Source organism: Sminthopsis crassicaudata, chromosome 5 (genome assembly GCF_048593235.1).
Source record: "Sminthopsis crassicaudata isolate SCR6 chromosome 5, ASM4859323v1, whole genome shotgun sequence".
NCBI classification, from domain to species: Eukaryota; Metazoa; Chordata; class Mammalia; order Dasyuromorphia; family Dasyuridae; genus Sminthopsis; species Sminthopsis crassicaudata.
The window spans coordinates 90,340,275-90,361,272 of NC_133621.1; the positions used below are offsets into that span (position 1 = coordinate 90,340,275).

Below are 20,998 nucleotides of genomic sequence, written 5' to 3' on the forward strand. Positions count from 1 at the left end.
ATTTAGTCATCACTTCTTTTTTTTAATTTAATAGTATTTCATTTTCTAAATACATATAAAGATAGTTTTCAACATTCATTTTTGTAAGACTTTTGTATTCCAAAATTTTCTCCCTTCCTCCTTTAATTCCCTCCTCCCCAAGCAGCAAGTAATATGATATAGTTTAAATATGTGCAATTCTTTTAAACATACTTCCATATTTGTCATGTTGTGTAAAAATCAGACTAAAAGGAAAAAAACAAAAAGTAAAATCACCATTATGTTTCAATTCATATTCGGTTTCCATAATTCTCTCTGAGTGCAAATGGCATTTTCCCTCCCAAGTCTATTGAAATTGCTTTGAATCCCCACAGAAAAGAATCAAGTCCATCACAGTTGATCACATAATCTTCCTATTTCTTTGTTAATATTTTCTTGGTTCTGCTCACTTCACTCAGCATCAGTTCATGTAGGTCTTTTCCAGGCTTCTCTGAAACCAGCCTGCTGATCATTTCTTATAGAACATTAAAATTCATTGCATTCATACACCATAACTTATTCAGCCATTCCTCAGTCAACGGGTATCCACTTAATCTCCACTTCTTTGCCACAGTGAAAAGGGTGACTAAGAGTCCTCATTTCTTTTCACTATGGGGGAGTTGCTCTCCCTGAAGCTCTCAGTGTCCTTTGGTGCTGTATTTTTACATTTTTTGCAGGTACTTCCACTGCTGTCAAACCATTTAGCTCTGATCATTAAGGGGACTTGTCAGGGGAGCTCTGGATGGCCTGAACTCACCAGGTTACTATATGGACAGGTCTATCCTGAGGATGCTAGGCAGTCACTGACTCAGGAAGCAAATACAAAAGAAATAGAGGCGGCCATAGGCTCATACCTCAGACTGGTCAGGTGGTGGACAGAGCTGTGACCCTTCCCTTGTCTGCTTCTCCAGAGTGCAGTTCAAAGACCCTTCACATTTCAAAAACAAGAAGCAGAAAAAAGGCCATAGGGGCAGGCCTCTCTTTTTGTAAGTACAGTGAATTACAATTTAGCAGCCATTAGGAAACTTTCCAATATTGCAAAGTACCGGCCTCCTAGTCAGAGATGCCAGAAACAGCATCCTCCCAACCAGGAAAGAAGGATCTGCTCATACTTCAAGGTCTAATTTCTTAAGTCACCCTATTTCCCCTTACATAAGCTCCTTTGGGATTATTTCATTTTTGCTTTTGTATCCTCAGAACATAGCATAGTGCCTGGCACATAATAGGCTCCTTCATAAAGGCTGGTTCAGAGACTAAGAGTAATTTTAACATCCAAAATATAGGAGATCATCGCCTTACTATATGGATCTGCTTCAGTCAAAGCCCTGCTGAATTAGGGTGTTCAATTCTGGACATGTTTTAGGAAGGTCATTGACAAACTAGAAAAGAAGGACCCAGGATAATTAGGGAACTAGAAGTTATACCCTAGAAAGCTGACCGGGCTGGGCTGTTCCTTGGAAGAAGAGAATATAAAGACAGAATACAATAGTTTTCTTAACATGTGGAAGAAGGTTTAGACTGGTCTGCCTTAGTCCTTCAGAGCAAAACTAGGGACAATTGGTTGAAGAAGCAAATTTAGATTTGATGTTAAAAGAAAACTTTCTTAACAAAATGAGTTATCCTGAGGTCTAGTATACTGTCTCAGAAGATCATGGGTTATCTCCCATTGAAAGTTTTCATGTGAAAGATGAATCATCATTTGCTGGTTATCAAAGGGACTCTTGTTAAGCTTTGGATTGCTCAAGGTCACTTCTGATGTTCAGATTCCCAGGTTCTGTTCAGTGTGGTACTCATTAATGGCAAGAAATTGAAAGAAGGGTAAAAACAAAGAGAGCTACAAAAGCCCTCTGTGGTCTGATAGCTAAAATGAATCTTGTCTATTAAACTTTTAACCATTCTCACTCTTAAGCATCTAGAACAGGAAGAGGCTATTATGCACTGGAAAGCCCACCAGGTGGCACTAGAAAGTCACACACAGCTCTGACCTTCTGTTAATTCAATTTAACAAATGTTAAATACCTAACTAGGGGTGTAACTCTGGGCTCAAGTGTTTTTGCACAACACTATTTTCTTTGGTGAAGAATGATTACTCCATGTCTGCATGAGGAGTAAGAGCTTCTGAGAGGAGAGATCTCGGTCTTGGCTTACACATGCAGGAAAGTGAGAGGAGACAAAATTGAACAAGATGGGAGATTTTCCTTTCTGGAATGGTTAGGCGAGGCATGTGGACAAGTAACAATAAGGCAGAATATGAGTAGAGCAGAAGGGTGTTATAATAAAGTTTTGGGAGCACAGGAGAGAGAGGCAATAAGAGGATAAATTCTGACTTTGTGGAGGGGTTGCCATTTGACCTTGTTTTTGAAAGATGGGTGGGATTTTGAAAACACAAATTATATATATATATATATATATATATATATATATATATATATAACATGTCTATATATAATAATGTAAAATGCGTAAAGGGACATAGAATGGATGGTTTGATTGAAACAGAAAATAGAAGGCTTTGAATGTCTGATTTAACAAATTAGAACTTTATCCTGTGGGTAGTTAGATGTTGCCATTCCCTAATTGATGGGGATACATAGAATGTTGGGTCTGGGGTCAGGAAAACCTGATTTTCAAATTCAGCTTCAGATACTAACTTGTGTAATTGTGGGAAAATCACTTAACCTCTATTTGCCTTAATTTCCTCAATTGAATTTCCTCCATTCCTTTGCTTTCTATTCTCTCTTCCTCTAGCCATTCTCATTGCTAGATTCTTAAGGAGCAAGAAACATTTTAAATGGGAGAAGGAACTCATACATGGACATTGATACGTGTTGGCTTGAACAAGAATTTCCATTGAGATCCAGTTTCTGGCTCCAGATCCCTCTAACACTCTACTCTTGTGTTCTACTAAGGTAGGTACTCCTCCCACACTCCTGGACATAAATTTTCTAACACACTAGGTAAAGGCAGATAGAAGAGGTACACAGAGACTGGACCATAGGAGCTAGCACTGACCTACTGCCGGAACTCAAGAAAATTAGTGTTCTTGGTGTACCTCTTAACCTAGTAGTTCCAGTGTAATTGATAACTTCCTTCAAGCCTAATAAGCAGCATGTAATATTTTATGTATGTGCATATATATATATATATATATATATATATATATATATATATATATATATATATATATATATATATATATATATTAAAAGATGGCAGGAAGGGAGAAGAGAAACACAGACAGACAGACAGACAAGAGGGAAGAGAGTGAGTGTTCAATCCTGGTCAAGTCACTTAACCTCTGTGACATATATAAATATATATTCCTTCCAGAAACAGAAATATAGGAATGAATGAATGATCTTAAAGTCTACTTCTGAAAGTTTTCCAATCCTTGCATCTTGAGAGCACAGCTCCTTCCTCCGATAGCCACCTCCATCCCAGCACATAGTAGGTACTCAATAAAATCACATTTGCTATTTTAATCTTGTCTGGTTCCCCAAAACCTCTTTCAGAATCGGCAAAACTGTAAAGCCAAATGTGCTAATATAGAACCTTAGTTGATTTCCATCCAAAATCACGAATCTGAGAATGGAGTAGGCAATAAGCCCTGGATGAATGGACAGATGGAAAGGTGTCATATTTTTAGGAAGGACATATGAGGGATCAGATGAAGTCTTGGAGAAGACTTAGAAAGGGGCCAAGATTAGTATCTTCAAACATCTAAAGGGCTTTCAAAACAGAAGAGTGATTAGATTTGATCTCCTTGGGTTCAGAGGTAAGAACTGGGGGAAATGGCTATATTGAAGAAGCCGGTTTAAACTCAAAAATTTCCTGACAATTCAAATCCAGAAGCGTGATGGGTTATCTTGGAGGCAGTAAGTGCCACCTTGATGACCATAGGCTCTCTCCATCTGCTGGAGCTCCCCTTTGTCTTCAGATCAGAGTGGGGGACTGATAACTTAGTTTCCAATTCCCACATTGACCATTCTTAAGTGCTATAAGAGCAGCCAAAAGAGAACAAATTGAAGATGGAGAGGGATTGAAAATGCTTTAAGCACCTGGAAGGGACCTTCGAGGTCATCAAATGCAACCAAGACAGATGGAGTGCTGATCCTGAGCCATGAAGACTGGAGTTTAAATCTGCCCTCCGACTCATAGCTCCGTGGCCCTTGGCCTAGCACTTAACCTCTGTCTGCCTCAAGTGAAAAATGTATGTAATAACATCACCTGCCACCAGGGTGGTTATGAGGATCAGCTGAGATATCTGTAAAGTATTTAGCACACAGGAGAAACTTAACAAATGCTTGTTCCTTTCCAACACACTCATTAAGCAAAAAAAGAAATTGAAGTCCAGGGAAATGATATGACCCCCTAATTCTAGCTCTACAGGGCACCATCAACTGGAACCTGTCCAAAAGGAAATGGTATCTCTTTCTTCTTTATCAGCCCCTTTGATCCCTGCATAGGATGGATGTTCACACAATAGTGTATTCTGACTGAGTCATTGAACTTGACCTTTGGCTCTGTTGTTGAATGTAGCCCTTGACTCTGGCCCCCATCTGTGTGCAGTGCTTTCATAGTTTCCTTACCCCAGTTAAGCCCAGTTTTTGAGGTCCAGTCTGTCCTGAACTGGGAGAGTCCAAAGAGCTTGTTTGTGCTTTCTGATCAGATTACTGAGTATCCTCACTAATACCTTCAGCCCAGTTTCAGTATATTTGCTAACTCTAACCTAACATTCCTTCTAAATCCATATCTTTCTACTTGAATATTTTTGCAAAATATTTTTGCAGTGTCAAAAGAAGTGGAAAGTAAGAGAGGGTACCCATCAATTGGGGAAATGTTTGCAAAATTGAGTAGAACCAGGACAATAATTTGTACAATAAGGATAACATTATAAACAACTTTGAAAGACTTTAAAAATCCAATTCCAAAAGACAGATGACAAAATGTTTCCCACCTGCTTTCAGAGGGGTGATGGATGCAGAATGAAACTTTTATTTTTGGCCAACATGGAATTTGTTTTGACTATGCATTTTTGTTACCAGAGTTTTTTTCTTCATTTTTTTCAATGTATGTGGGGCAAGATAAGAGAAAAAGTATCTTCCTTTTTTTTTTAATGTATGTGGGGAAAGGTAAGAGAAAAGGAAAATAGAATACTGAAAATTAAAATAATTACTTTTAAAAGAATGATGAACTTATCCTAAGATAAATTGCTGACTTACTGTGTTGATTTTGGGAGAGTTGTGGATAGAGGAGGACACTAAATCTAAAGGGCTCTTTAATGACTAAAAGAATAATGTTGGGATTATAAATACTGGTAAAGATTACTTATGGTAAATGTATTTGGGGAATGTAGGAAACCTATAGCACTCTCCAAAGCATACTATTGTTTGGTTGGGATTTCCTCTGGCCAAAAAACTTTCCCCTAATGGCCTGCAATGGTGTCTCAAATACCATCATTAGATGTTCATTCATTTGGGTTTCTAGAAACCCTCTACTGAAACACAAAATACTCTAAGGAGGAATAAGCAACGCATCAAGCCATTATGTGTTACGGGCAAAATGTAGTAGTTTATCATTTAAGTGTTAGTGATCCCGAAGGGCCCTAAGAGAATAGGACACAGGATTCGTAAATTTTGATAGGAAGAAAGGAAGAGGGAAAACACAGAGACAATGAATGCTGTCTAGGTAAGGCAGACCTTGATGGAGCACCTCAGTAGGAATCAGAGGGAGACATAAAGTAATGAAGATGTCCTGAAATGGAGATGAGGGAGAGAGGTGCCAGAATGGGGAGTGGGACTCCCCGCTGGGAGGAAAGGCGGGGCAACAAAGAGACAGTTTTCTGACTTCATGGTTTTGCCCCAGGTGAGGAATAGCCGAAACCTACATCATCTTTATCATACTGAATTAAACTGTTTCAAAGTGTTAAGGCATCCTAAATCCCTGTTCTGCCCCTAGCCACAGGAGGTTTACGCTCTAAAATTGGCAACAACCTTTGTAATAGCTAAAAGATCATGGATCCTCAACTAGGCTATGGAATATAGTGGATAATAAATCCTGCATCTTCATAAAGGAGATCAAGGTTCTAATTCAAGTTTTACCTGTCTGATCTTAGGAAAATCAACCAAACCCTTGAAACTTCAATTTCTATAACTGTAAAATAAGAATTAGGATTGTAGATTTATGACTAGGAGAAACCTTAAAGGTCATTTGAGCCCAATTTCCTCATTTTACAGATTAGGAAACTGAGGCATAAAGCAGTTAAGTAACTTGCCCATAGTCAATAAATGTTGGAGACAGAATTTGCACCTGAATCTTTCTCACTCTGAATCCTTTGCCTTAATGGCTATATCAGTGCTTCTCTAATGTTTAGGATCCCTTTGTATTCTTAAAAATTGAGATTTTTTTTTCCTTTCTTATTTCCTTTCTTATTTTCCTTTCTTAAAAAAATTTTTTGAGGATCCTGAAGAGATTTTGTTTAAATGGTTTATATCTATTGATGTTTACTACATAAGGAATTGAAATGCATAATTTTAAACATTTGAGTTCATTTGAAAATAACGATAAACATAACACATTCACACAAGATATTGTCTTAAAAAAATTAAGTGAGAAGAGTGGGTTTGTTTTACACATTTTTTCGCAAACCTTGTTAATGTCTCCTTTAATAGAAGATGGCTGGATTCTTATATCTGCTTCTGCTTCAATCTGCTGTTAGGTATGTTTTGATTTAAATATAGGAAGAAAATCTGGCCTCACACAGATATGTAGTTGGAAAAGGGAGAAGGATTTTAATAGGAAAATAGCATCTTGGAATTATGAAAATAAATTTTACCTCATAGACAAGAAGTCTCAGGACCCTGTTTTGTACTGCCCTATTCCTTGATGTCCTTGCCTCTTGTGAAACTACTTTTTGAAAGTTTCCTAAATGAAGAAGTTCTGCCTGGCCTAACTCCTTCATAGGGAGGAGGTTTATTGGAAAATCAAATGGGATGAACAGAGGCTTAAAAGAACTTATGTGCACATTGATTGGATGGGATGGATGGATGGGTGGGTGGGTGGGTGGGTGGGTGGATGTAGAGATATAGCCAGCAGAGACAGAACTAGACAGGGACAAAATTATGGCAGAATGCGCCTGCCAACTCCAAAGTACCCTGTGTCCTAAAGCTGCCCTGATGTCCTTCCTACAACTCCTGTACAGGGTTTCAAGATAGAAAGTTTACCTTTTACTAAGAGCTCCTCAAAATTTGCATGAGTTCCATAATATCAGGGCCTACCTCTGTGGGCATAATCTGCCCAACCAATTTGAGCTAGTGTCAATGACTGATAATAACTTAATATAGGTAACACTTTTTATTTTTTATTAAAGTTTTTTATTTACAAAACATATGCATGGGTAAAAAAAAAAAAAGGCATATATATGCATGGGTAATTTTTCACATTGACCCTTACAAAATCTTTTATTCCAAATTTTCCCCTCCTTCCCCCTACCTTCTGCCCTTAGACGGCAGGTTTTTAACTGAACTTCACTGCCTTTTCCTTGAAAAGTTAGTAAGGTGGGAATTTCAGGAATTGTGGTAGACCAGAAAAGAGAAATATCTAGGGTAGAGGAGCTTTTCAAAAAAAAAAATCAGTGTTTTGCATGGAATTTCCAATCCCTCTAATTTTGTCCACGTGCATTTTGGATTTCCTTCACAGGCTAATTGTACACTATTTCAAAGTCTGATTCTTTTTGTACAGCAAAACAACTGTTTGGACATGTATACATATTTAACTTATTCTTTAACATATTGAATGTGCATTGGTCAACTTGCCATGGGGGGGGGGGGAATTAGAACAAAAGGTTTGGCAATTGTCAATGTTGTGAAATTACCCATGCATATATCTGGTCAATAAAAACTATTTTTAAAAATCAGTGTTTTAAAAATCAATTACTTTCCTTAAACAAAGATGCTTAAATCTAAAAAGATCCCAGCAGCTAAATAATCTGGCTGATACAAGCAATGCACCCATTGGTTGCGTAATCTTCCAGTCTAGCATGACGGCAGCGGTCCAGCACCAGGGTAACTTATTGGCCATGTCCAGAACTACCTGTTCAGCTGCAGAACAGCCTTCCTGGCCCAGTCCAGTGGCATCCCAGCCCAGCAAAGAGCCATTTCAGTAGTGGGGTAAACTGCTTGACCCAGCTCAGCAACACCTTTGCCCAACGAGGAGCAAGGCCCAGTGGGGAAGATAATCAGTAAAGATACCTTGGTTTTTGAAAAGTTACTACAGCTAATCAGCTAAATAGGGAAAGAATTTATTCATCACCAACTTAAGGCTCACCTGTGAACTAACTTCTTGGGAATTCTTTCTAGAAAGAAGTACATCAGAGCCTTACAGTTTTCCAGTCAGTCAGTTGTCTTGGCTCTCTGGGTCCCTTATATAAATACCCCACTACCACTCTATTTTAAGTTGGTCATTATGCCGTCCCCTCCCCGTCATAGACTCTGTGTCTGTCTGTGGGAGAATATACCCCATGTTTCCCATGGAAACGGCTTAGTATTCTGTTCTTGCTCATCCATTTGAGCAAATGTCTTTGCTGAGAACTGAGTCTTAAGTCTCATTAAGGAGAGGCACCCTGGCTACAGCATTACCCCTAGCACCGTGAGAATGGAGCACTGTGGGGGACCACCCTGCCAGTGTGGATTGGGGTATGAGCCCAGAAAGGAAGATTAATCTGCCCAAGACAGGGAGAGCATTTCTTGCACACTAGTGCAGCAATGAAGCTGCTCATCGGCCACGTTTGCTTCCACTCTTCGACTGGCCCTACTCTGGTGGTCCAAGTCCTTGATTAGATCATAAGTGATAGCTCGCTACTGTGCAGCTCCCAGTATGGAGCTGTTCAGAATGCGGCTGCGTTATTCATTCCTACGACCTCTTGGGTGGCTTAACATGCCCTTGGAGAATTTCTGACAAATGAAGATGCAGCGTTTCTGGACCTCAGTTTCCCCGCCTGTAAAATGAGGGATTGAACGAGCTCTAACTCAAGGGTTTCATGTTCATAGGCTTCTGGTGAAGAGATGAAATGCTCTTCACTTACAAATCTAATAAGATCTATAGATAACGGCAGACTTCGTCTCTAAGAAGAAACTTCCTAATTAGAACTGAAATGCCCCGTGGTGTGATGTAATGAGCCCCCATCACTGGGAGTATTCAAGCAGAGGAAGAGGGACTTTCTGTAGAACACTTTGGAGAAAGGAGTCACACCTTAGGAGAGTTGGACTGAGTGAACTCTAAGGTCATCAGCATGCTGTTAGGATATCTAATCCAAGTGCGTGGACAAACATTAGTCATCTCGTAGGAGCCAGGCACGGTGCTGAGTGCTGATCCAAGGGGAACAGGATCATTCCTGGGAGGAAGTGGTGTGGGCCAGATGCGCTCTCCGGGCATTCTAATGCTTAGGCCCTGAACCGCCTCCTTCTAAGGATGTAATGAAAGCACCTTGAAGAAAACCTGCTGGGAAAGGGTCACTGTGTCACAACTAGGAAACTGCGCCAATCTGTTAACCTGAGCCAGGTAGCTCAGGCTAAGGGGAGCCAAGCTTCCGGATGTAAGTGAGCTTAATGCCCAGGCCACGGAGGCGGGAGGCCTTGGTAACAGGAACGGGAAGCACCAGGCTTGCGCTCCTCCGATGGAGAGCCATTTTCCTCCAATTAGCTGATGAAATGAAAAGGATGAAGGAAAATGAAAAGAATGGACAAGAACTCAGAGCAAGAATATGGACCCAAGAGATTCTGGAGGTTCTCCAGTGTGAATTGAGCCAAGCCTTCCCAGAGTTCAGAAAAATACTTTTAATTTCTGCACAGAATTTTTAAGTTTACAAGTCACTTTCACAGGCCTTCCTATCGGATCCCTACAGCTCTGAGGTGTTCTGGTACAGAGAACGTTAGAGGGGTTCAGAGTGCTCCCGCTCCGACTGCTAATTATTCTTACTCCTGTTTCGCAGATGAGGCAGCTGGGATGGCGAGACTGGGCGGTGATCCGCTGAGGTAGACTTGGCTCTTCCGCGCAATTCAGTGATCCACGTCAATTCCCATAGACGTGGGATGGAAAACGCATCCACATCCAGAGAGAGCTATGCAGCCGGAATGCAGATCGAAGAATTTGTTTTCACCTTTTCTTCTTTTTTGGTGGTTTTTTCCTTTCTTGTGGTTTTCCCCTTTTGTTCTGACTTTTCTTTCCCAATATGATTCACTTGGAAATGTTTAAAATGAATGTAGAAGTATAACTTAGCTGGGGGGGGGGGGGATCGGAATTCAAAATCTCACAAAAAATGAAAGTCTTTGCATGTAGGTGGGAAATAATATACTACTGAAAAATGCCAGCGATTTGCCCAGGATCCTAAGCCGAGAGCCCGGGTCTCCAAGCCCAGTCGTTTGCTTTTTCTACTCCCGTGGGGAGAGGCAGGGCAGACGTAGAGACCGTTTTGTAACTGGGGCACAGATAAAGTGTTTCACTAAGTGCCCTCGTTCCCCTCCTCCCCTTCTCTTTCTCTTAATAAGCGCCTTAAAAGTCTTCCCTGTTTATGGGTGGTCTGTGTGTGGCCTCTCAGGGGAAAGTCTGTGGGCCCCGCAGACTTAGGAGGGAAGAAAATGAGAGCGCCCAGGCCCAGCTCGGGAAGAGGCTGCCCCGCCCGGGGCAAGACGGGCAAGAGACCCAGGAGGGAGGGGTGCGGGAGCTGCCCGCGGCTGGGCCCGACTTGCAGCTCTCCTAGGAGGCTGTTGGGTGCATCTCGGGCTCTCGGGTTAGGGGGCATCGGGCCTGGAGTTACCTGAGAGGTCCGGGCTACTAGCGCCCGGATAAGTGCGACAGGGCCCTTCCCCGGGCAGGCCCTGCGGACGGCTCCCGCCGCAGAGAAACTGAGGCACGGCCCGTTACCGGGAGACGCCCTCTCCCCGCGGCTGGCCCGGCTCCCGTTGTGGGGGTCCCTGGGAGAGCGGCTCCCCGCACCGTCTCGGGATCCCCACGGATCTCTGGCCCACACGGACCAGAACCTGCGGGCCAGGCCCGGGAGGGGGAGGGGGGCCTGGCCCCAGAGGTGGGCTCGGAGGGAGGGGTCAGTGGGTCGGGGGTGGCTGAGCGTCTGTGTTCCTGGCGGTCTGCAGAGGGGCACGGGGGGGGGGGAGGGGGCGGGCCTGCATCGGAGTGGGTGTGGGCAGGGCTGCGGAGGGCAGCGCCCCACGCAGGAAGGGAGTGCATTGTGAAGGAGGAGATGGGGGGCTCCCCTCCCCTGCTCCCCGCTCCCGCTCCGATCCCTAACTCGCCGCACGCTCCACGCTCTTTGCAGACGCTCCCTGCGCCTCCCCCGCTCCGGGGCTGCAGCGGCGCAGGCGCCCGGGCTGGCGGAGCCTGAGCCCGAGCACCGAGCCGGGGAGAGGGGCCAGGGCCGGCGCGCGGGGCTGGGAGTCCCGGGGCCAGAACCGGAGCAGCTCCGGGAGCAGGTGAGCCCCCTGGGCGGCCCGGCCCCTGCAGCCCCCCGCTCGGCATCCCCCACTCCCGGCTGGCGTCTCCCCCCCCCCCGGCCTGGCAACCTCCCCCTCCCCCCGGCATTTCCCCCTCCTTTCCCGACCTGGCATCTCTCATCCCCCCTTCCCTCCCGGCCTGGCATCGCCTTCCTTTCTGGTGTCCCCCTCCCCCCGCCTGCATCCCCCCTCCCCCCGCCTGCATCCCCCCTCCCGGACCGGCATCTCCCTCCTGGCATAGCCCCTCCCCTCCTCGCCTGGCATCTCACCCCCCCCAGACTGGCATCTTCCCTCCTGGCACATGCACCACCCCGGCATCTCCTCCGTTCTTCCACCCCGGTGTCATTCCTCCCCGGCTGGCATCCCTCCGCCCCGCATCCTCCTTGTCCCGAACGGGCACCCCTCCTGCCTGGCGCGCCCCTCCCCCATCCTCCTCCTCCCCCCTCCGCCTGGACGAGCCTCCTTTCCGTACTGAAGAACACCTTTTCCCGCGTGCAGCTGGAGGCCCCCGCGGCTTCCGGCCCTTTAAGCCCTTTCTCACCTTCTCCTCACTCCTACCTAACACCCCCCAGCACTCCTTCCTCTCTGTCCCGCTCTCTTCTCTCTTCTCTCTCATCTTTTCTCTTTTTCTTTTCTCTTTTCTCCTCATTCTCTCTCTCTGTCTCTCTGTCTCTCTCTGTGTCTCTCTCTCTGTCTGTCTCTCTGTCTCTCTGTCTCTCTTTGTCTCTGTCTCTCTGTCCCTCTCTGTCTCTCTGTCTCTCTGTCTCTGTCTCTGTCTCTGTCTCTCTCTGTGTGTCTCTCTCTGTCTCTGTCTCTCTCTGTCTCTGTCTCTCTCTGTGTCTCTGTCTCTCTGTCTCTCTTTGTCTCTGTCTCTCTGTCTCTTTCTGTCTCTGTCTCTGTTTCTGTCTCTCTGTCTCTGTCTCTCTGTCTCTGTCTCTCTCTCTGTCTCTGTCTCTCTCTCTGTCCCTCTCTGTCTCTCTGTCTCTCTCTCTCTGTCTCTCTGTCTCTCTCTGTCTCTTTCTGTCTCTCTGTCTCTCTCTGTCTCTTTGTCTCTGTCTCTCACTGTGTCTCTGTCTCTGTCTCTCTCTGTCTCTGTCTCTCTGACTGTCTCTCTCCGTGTCTCTGTCTCTGTCTCTCTGTCTCTCCCTGTCTCTGTCTCTCTGACTCTGTCTCTCTGCTCTGTGTCTCTGTCTCTGTGTCTCTGTCTTTGTCTCTCTCTCTGTCTCTGTCTCTGTCTCTCTGTCTCTGTCTCTCTGACTCTCTCTCTGTCTCTGTCTCTCTGACTCTCTCTCTGTCTCTGTCTCTCCCTGTCTCTGTCTCTCTGACTCTCTGTCTCTCTGTCTCTCTCTGTGTCTCTGTCTCTGTCTCTGTCTCTCTGCCTCCCTGTCTCTCCCTCTCTGTGTCTCTGTCTCTCTCCCTGTCTCTGTCTCTCTGACTCTCTGTCTCTCTGTCTCTCTCTGTGTCTCTGTCTCTGTCTCTCTGTCTCTCTGCCTCCCTGTCTCTCCCTCTCTGTGTCTCTGTCTCTCTCTCTGTCTCTGTCTCTGTCTCTATCTCTCTCTCTGTCTCTGTCTCTATCTCTCTCTGTCTCTGTGTCTGTCTCTCTCTGTCTCTCTCTGTCTCTGTCTCTGTCTCTGTGTCTGTCTCTCCGTCTCCCTGTCTCTGTCTCTGTCTCTCTCCCCCCCATCCCTCTGCACACACACCTTCCCCATGGGCAGGCACTGCCCCAGTAACCCCCGCCCCCATCTGCCTGACCCCCCATGATGTAGAAGCCCCACATAGGGGTCCCCAGCACTGCGCCCCTCGGGGCAGCGGCCTGGCCTCCTGGGACTCCAGTGCTAGGCCGGGGGACACTGGGAATGCCAGTTAAAGAGTAGGTTTAGAATTCAGAAGCTAAAAGGAGCCCTGGAGTCTCTGTCCCTGGAACTAGTTTAGCTGAGCCCCTCATGGGGGAGATGAGGAACTAAGCCGCTTGTGCCCAGTGTCACGCAGCCTTTACAGTCAGAATCGGTCCCTTCCCGTCCCACACTGTTTATAGGCTCTCTCTGGAGACTCCAGGTGGGGAGGAGGAGGGAGCGTTTGACCTGTGCAGGTGTGACAGGAAGACTGAGGAGATCTCTCTGAGAAGGGCCCAGTGGAAGCTCTAGGCCCAACTTGGTGTTTATACAGGCAGTGGGCTTCACAGGGGACTTCGAGAGGGGGAAACGGCCCCTCGGCAGCCTGTGCCCAGCTCTCCCCATCCAGCCTCTCCCTCCTCCGGTGCCTACCTGGACAGCCCCGGCTCAGATTTGCAGGCCCCTCCCTCCTCCCCCCCCCCCCCCCCCCAGCAGGTCCCCTGCACCAGCCATGCCCCGCCCCCACTTTGCGCTGCCTCTGTCTCCATCCTTCCTGCACTGGCCCTGCCCCTGCCTCTTGCTCCCTCCCCCTCTCCCCTTGCGCTGCCTCTGTTCCCATCCTCCTGCATTGGCTCTTTCCCCCCCTCCGCTTCCTTTCCTGGCTCGCCCCCTCCCCCTCCACACTGCTGTGCCTTTGTCCATGTTTTGCTCTGCCTGTCTCCAGTTCTGCACCTCCTGCCCCCCCACCCTGCCCGGCCTCTGGCCCTGCCCCTCGCTCGGCTCCCTGGAATTGGCTCCCCGTCTGCCACAGGCTTTCCTGCCTTGCCTGCCCCCTGTACCTTAGCTCTGCCCCTGGCTCTCCATCTTCCTGCCCAGGGCCCGCTTCTGCACCCCCCCTCTCCTTAGGGTGCCTTGCCCCACTCCCCTCCGCATCGTTCCTCCAGATGGGTGACGTCTTTCTCCCCCTGGCCCCGCCCTGGCTCTCCTTCCCCCACTGCCCCTCACCTCCTGATCTGTATCCGCCTCTGCCCCCCCATGGGGTCAGCTTCTGCCTCCATCTCTCCTCTCTTCTGCCTCTGTCCTGATGACCCTCCTCTTACCCCTTGTGTGGGCCCGGCCCCCAAAATAACCTGTAGGGTGCACCCCATGGGCTCCCGGTGATGCTCAAGTGAGCCCAGGCACACAAAGGGCTTACATCTCCACGAGATCCGTTGTTAACAGGAGCATTATCCTCCTTGTCACCCCCCTTCTCTGACAATGGAGCCTCACACATCGCTCAGCCAGCGCAGGCCCCGTGCCCACTTGAGCCCCTGCGTTTGCTCTGCCAGGACTTGAGCCGGTATCAGCTTTGGAAACTCGGGCTTCCTAGCTATTGTGCCAGCTGGTGACCTTTTATTGGGATTCCGGCTCCCTGGGCGCTTCCAGCGGGCGCTGCTCCCACTTGGACGCTGCCCCCTTTATGCTCAGGGGCCCTTCCTTCTCTCTGGCTGGCCGCTCCCTCCATCTTCCCTCCCCCATATCCTATTCCTTATTCTCTCCCTTCCCACCCCCCTCTCCATTCACTGACAAGCTATGTTTCAGCCTACGCTAAGGGAAACAACTGTGGTTTGGTAAAAGAAAACTCTGCATGTGGAATTCAGGATTAGATCGGGGTAGAAGGCCAGGTTCGGGCCTCCCCTCCCTGTGTGACCTCGCTGCCGCCTCTGGGAAGTGGGCAGAAATGGCCGGCTAGCTTCCTCCCGGGGCCTCTGCACAGGGTAACATATATGTCACGCACACATACGCAGGGGCCGCACCTCCCATCTTTATAAGTCACACCCGGAGGCCGCCGCCTCCTCCTCCGCCGCCGGCCATCACCAGGGGCACGGGCCAGCTTCCCCCCCACTCCTTCCCCTGAGCCTAGTGTTCGGTGATGAGCTGGGGGAAGGGAGTCTTAGCCCTCCCCACCTTCCCGTCCTATTCTTTCAGATTCTCCTCAGGATGGCCCCTGGTGCTGGAGGAGTGGAGCCCTCAGGAGCAGGGCGCCAAGGGGGCACTGGATGACTCCCCCACCAAGGGACTCAGCCATCTATGACTCCAGGCCTTCAGCACCCGCCCACCGTGGTACAGGTAGGTCCCTCTGCCTGCCCTCAGCCTCACGGCTTGCCCTGACCGCTCTGGGTCCGGGCCCCTCACCGCTCGCCTTCTGTAACCGGCCGACGTCGTTGCTCAGCGCACAGGGACCGTTTGAAGTGTGTCTGCTTCTCGGGCCCCCTTTTTCTGTTCTTCCTAACAAGGCAAAGCCAGCCCAGCCTAGCTCCCCACACTGACTTCTACAACTAGGCTCCCTTCTTCCCTCTCCTACTGAGCAAAGGAGAGGAGTCTGGGCATCAGGCTTCCGCTGTTCTAAAGCTCAAATATTGGGTTCTGACGGGTTTTAGACCAGTTCCTGTATGCACACCTGTCCTCCTTTCTCCATGCACTCCCTCTTTCCTGCCCCCAGGACACACAGACACTTCCCTGGACCAAGACACATTCTCCTACTTGCAGGCAGACAAATGCAGCCCTTCCTTCCCCTGCAGAGAAAACCAGATCACTTGTACTTGTACCAGAGCCCTGCACATACCAACTTGGTCTCCAAGCACCCGTGATCTTCCTGCCCATGTGCTCTCCTTCCCCATACATCTGTCCCTCACATTCAGGTTTGCTTTATTTGTACACAGATCTTTTCTCTGAAACTAGAGAGTGTCCACACACTCCCCCCACAGACACTCACACAAATACTCCTCATGCCCAAACATCTTTGTGTGGTCCAGGAAGGGGGAGGACTTGTGGGGAAGGGCAGTAGCTAGGAAGGAGTATGGAAGGAGGCGATACTCCCACAGTATTTTCTTTCTCATTAAGGTAAATTCTCCCATGGAAACCTCTAAAGAGGTTGCTGTGGTAACCAAAAAATATGCTCCAAGCCCGTAAGGACTGGATTTTTAGGATGCTCAGAGCCCTTCCTGACTGCTGGCTCACTCATCCCTGTACTCAGGAAAAACAGTGGATGTTCCCTATTTACTCCCCCATTGTGCAGAAGATACAGAATGATAAATGGAGCTCCTTGTCCAGAGTCACACAGCATGATGGAGGCAGGGGATGTCTTCCCTCCCCACCTCCACCCGTTAGAACGAGACTGATCCCAGGGGTCCTAGACCACTGTCCGTTTTGCCAGATCAGATGTGCTACTTCCCTAGCCTTTGACCCAAAGTATTGGTCAGACTTTATGGTTTCTCTCTCAGGACCAATCACCAAGTACGTTTTGAGCCCCACTGTGTACATGACATTGTGCTGAGAGATATCAGGAACACAAAAAAGAAAAGCATAAAGCATGGTCCCTGCCAGAGCTCAAAGTATTTCCATGCCCTGGGCAAGATTTGAAAATGATCAGCCCTTTCCCTCTTCAGAAGTATTTGGAGATAGTCAGGTGTTAAAGCTTAATTTTATCATGACAAATCCCCATGTGCCCCCAAGAGTAGCACTTTCTGGCATTGAAAATATGCACATTTCTAAAACTGGGCCCGCTCTGTCAGCTCTGCGTTTTAGCTCTGGTGCTTTTCCCTCAGAAGTTTATGGTCGAGACCTAGCTGGGGCCATCAAAGGCGTCCACTTGGAAAGGTAATTAACAATTCTAGGCCATACACGAGTCTTCACAAATAAGTCTGCCTGAAATCTGAGGAAGGAGACAGGAGTTCCTCCTGGGGCTACTCTTCTCTGAAAAGGTGGGGTTTTGGGGACCCATGAATGTACAGAAGGGGAAGGGGCTTTCACCCCTCCCACATGGGCAACTCCTTCCTTCCTACTGGGGGGAGAAGGCGCCCACCAGAGGTGTGTGTGTCAGAGAGCCTCCTACCTCTCACTGTGCCAGGGGAGTCGGCAGTCTACAAATGTCTGCTTCCAGGCCTACTGCAGGATTCTAGGGATTAGACCAGCATGGGGTAATGACCAGGCTGACCTGTCACCATGGAAACAATGAAATACAGGTTGTGCCCAGCTCTGGTGACTTGCAAAATCAGACTGCCCTCGAGCCGTATGATAGGGAGAAGGGCAAAGCCCCCCTCATGGTAGGCAGTTCATGTGGGATTCATGATTTTAGGGGGTCTAGGAGGGGCTCATTCCCCCAGAGCCTTACCTGAGAGTCCAAATTCTATCATTAGAGACCCATTTCTTTGTATTAAAATTTTGCTTTTCACTGGAACCTTCCCCTTTTCTGTACTTTTTTTTTTTAATTTAGGAAATTTTGGGGAAGGGATAACTCGTTTGTTTGATTTAAATTTGCCTATCAGTGGCTGTCCTCCCTGGTGAGAGGCAGGTACCCCCTATCAGGCAGGCAGTATGATAACTGAGGCTCTGGGTGCTCGGGTTGGTGGAGAGGGGAGGGGAGAATTATTGGGAAAAGAGGCAAGTGTACCAAAAAAGGGTTTCGTGGGTTCACTGAAGGCAAATTTTGAGAGTACCATATTTCTGTTGCACACTGGGCCCTAGGGAGAGAACCTTTCCTGGGGGTGAAGAGGAGCAGGGATGCTGAACGTGCCGGGAAGCATCCCTAGGGATCCCTTGTCAGGTCCAATCCGGGGGGAGGAGGCCTGGATCCTTGAGCATCAGGGTTACAAGAAGCCCCCCAAAACGTCCTCTCCTCATTCCAGGATCCTTGAGGGAAGGGAGGCCACTTTTAATTCAAGGAACATCAAACCCAGTGATCCTGGCAGAAGGGGAGATGTGATGTCTTGAGTGTTTTATTTTGGGGCTACATTAGCATAAAATTGGCCTCCATTTAACCCAAGTAGGTGATCGGGCTGGGGTGGGGCTTTTTTTAAACATTGTTTTGGCAGAGAGAGAACAGGCTCAGTGGCTGGGATGCTGACAAGCTCCCCCCTCTCCGCCCCCCTCGTCTAGACTGCGCTTGGGGTCGGGGAAGTGAAGGATGGCACTTGGCATCTGGCACCCATCTTTCCACCGAGTGTGCGGGTGTGATTGTAAGTGAGTGCTCATTAGCCAGCGCTAAGTGGCGGAGTTAATGAATTTGGAGGTGTCACCAGGAGAAGCTGAGCTCCCTCAGCTGGGAGGCCGGGACAGGCAGTCGCTGCCCTGAGTGGGTAATGATTGCCGGCCTCGAGGGAATATCGGGTCACCTGCTGGGGTCAGCCCTGTTTGCCAGCCCCGAGGGACCCTTCAGCTCGGGGATTTTTTTTTAGCTTCTATAAAACCTGAGGGGCCTGCTGGGGGAAGCGTCGCTCACATCTCCCTATGTCACCCTTAAATTTTTAGGGAGATGCTCCAAACTTCCCTGGCTTCCATTAGGAACCTCCAGGTATATGTCAGCAGATTTCTTTTGAAGCTGTTTGAGTCTCCAAAAAAAGTCTTTCTGTAAATTACTTTGTGAGGACTTCCTGAAAATGCACTTGTTTTCTAAGAAACCTGAAATTTTAACCAATCAACAAAGCATTTGTTTGGTTGGTTTTTTTGGGAGAGGCTATTGGAATCATACAGCTAGGAAGTGAGAAGGGAGGACTGTGACTTCAGTGCCATCTAACTACCTTCCACAAAGCATCTGTTGAACACTCACTGTGTGCCGGGCATCCACTGTTAGCACTAGGGAAAGGCAACAATAACTCCTGCCCTCAAGGAGGTGACATTCTGATGACCCCTTTTTATTTATCTCAAGGAAATCTTGGAACTTCAAAAGCAGGAACATTCCTGTTCTGGGACTGGAGAATAAGGCCGGGTTCCCCTTTCCCTCTCCCTTTTTGGTTTGTATGAGTTTAGATCACCCCCCCCCCATTATCCCCCTCTTTCTAGGCTGAAAACTAGAAATCCCTTTTTGTGGTAGATTCGAGGATGACATCTTTCCCCCTCCTCCTACCCAGTGCCATCCTCTTGGCACTCCACTCTGACCCTAGCGCCCTTCTGTCTTCCCGAGGGGCCTGTGGCATAGTAGTTGTGACCTGGCTGGGCCCTCATCAGGGAAAGGAGAATGTGGTAGCAGGTTGCTAAGCCCCTCGGCTCTGCAGATGCTCTGAATCTGTCTGGCCTGGGCCAGAGCAACACATTAGACTAATGACTCTAGGGAGCAATCACGGGTGAGTGCCAAGGCTCTTTCCTGGGTTGGAGCTGATGGCCCAGAGCCCATCGTCCTATTAGAGCCTTTTTCCTTGTGCTGCGTCATGGCTGGTGTCAGTCTGGTGTACACAGGGCAGGAGAGGGGGAAGGGAGAAGAGCAAGGATCACGAGGGCCTGAAAACCATGGACTGTCTGGTGGTCAGCAGGGAACAGTGCTCCAGATTGGAAATCCACTCACTCAGTTTTCATCCCGTGTAACTTGGACAAATCGTTTAAATTTCCTGACTCGTATTTCTTCCAAATGGGGTTGTATTGGTTTGCCCCTATAACTGAAACTCAGCCTCCTTGTTACTGGCCTTCCTCCCAGCCAACATAAAAATAGGAATATTCTGAGGGCAGAAGTCTCTGGTCAAAAGTCATTGCCTCACCCCTGCTTGTTCAGTTATTTCAGTCTTGTCTGATTCTACGTGACCCCATTTGAGGTTTTCTTGGCCAAAGATACTAAAGTAGATTGCCATTTCCTTCTCCAGCTCATTTTACGGAGCAGGAAACTGAGGCAAACAGGGTGAAGTGACTTGGCCAGGGTTCCACACACATCTGAGGCTGGATTGAACTTGGGTTTTCCTGATTCCAGGCCTGGGTCTCTAAGCCTCCTAAATGTCCTGCAGCCCTCCCTGAGCTGCCTGCAATCCAGAGTTTCTGCGGGCCCAGAAGAGCAACATTCTGTCCGCTCCCTTTATAACCTCACAAGGATACCTTCTCGTTAGAACACACCCCACCTGAGATGGGGCCATCTACATGGCCCAGGGCTCCATTCTTCAATTCCAATTCTTTCAGCCAATCACCCAGGCTCCTTACGACGGGCTGGTGCCAGATTCCTTAGCTGAGAAAAAGAACTGCATCCATCTCGTCCAAAATGAAAAAAGGAAATAAAACAAATAGAACAGTTCCCTCTCGTTTCCAAAAGTCAGAATATTTTCATTTGACATGATTTATCCCCAGAATTTTCAGGGGAATAGGCTACAGGTGGCATTTATCTTTAATATACTAGCTTATGCTTTTTTATTGTCCCCTCTCCCCATGTTCTCAGAGTCCCACCTTGACCTCTATCCCTAGCAGAAGCTTTGTTTCAAGCCTTTTTTTCACTCCAATAAAAATGTATTTGACATGTATCCCATCTCATAAGAGTTCAAATCTATCATCAATAGTTAACTTATTTTTCCAAATACATATAGTTTTCAGCATTCATTTTTGTAAGACTTTGTAAGACAAATTTTTCCTTCTCCCTTACCTTCCCCCCTCCACAAGACAGCAAGCAATCTGATATAGATTATGTGCAATTCTTTTAAACCTATTTCTATATTTGTCATGTTGGGCAAGAAAATCAGGTAAAAAGAGGGGGAAAAAACCCCAAGAAAGAAACAAAAAGTGAAATTACCATTTTGCTTTGATCCCTATTCGGTCAGGAAAGTCACTTAATAGTTTTGCCTCAGTTTCCTCTGCAGCAAAATGGGGACAAAAATAGCACCTACCTGACTGGCACTGTGAAGATCAAATGAGATA

The 20,998-nt window shown here is 47.6% G+C and overlaps 1 protein-coding gene across 3 annotated transcripts in view; it reads left to right on the top strand.

Moving 5' to 3' along the window:
* The window catches only part of SMARCD3 (SWI/SNF related BAF chromatin remodeling complex subunit D3), a 76,467-nt gene that overhangs the window by 23,737 nt on the left and 31,732 nt on the right, over positions 1-20,998 (top strand). Inside the window, exons 2-4 of one of the 3 annotated variants that reach the window (XM_074267468.1) lie at positions 2,767-2,927; positions 15,323-15,463; positions 16,909-16,993. Coding sequence is in view for 1 of the 3 variants with exons in the window: in XM_074267466.1 (XP_074123567.1) it covers positions 15,425-15,463 (39 nt within the window). In the remaining 2 variants the exon portion in view is untranslated. Of the gene's footprint in view, positions 1-2,766; positions 2,928-11,386; positions 11,502-15,322; positions 15,464-16,908; positions 16,994-20,998 lie in introns of those variants that run through there. The other 2 variants (XM_074267466.1, XM_074267467.1) reach the window with 2 other exon arrangements.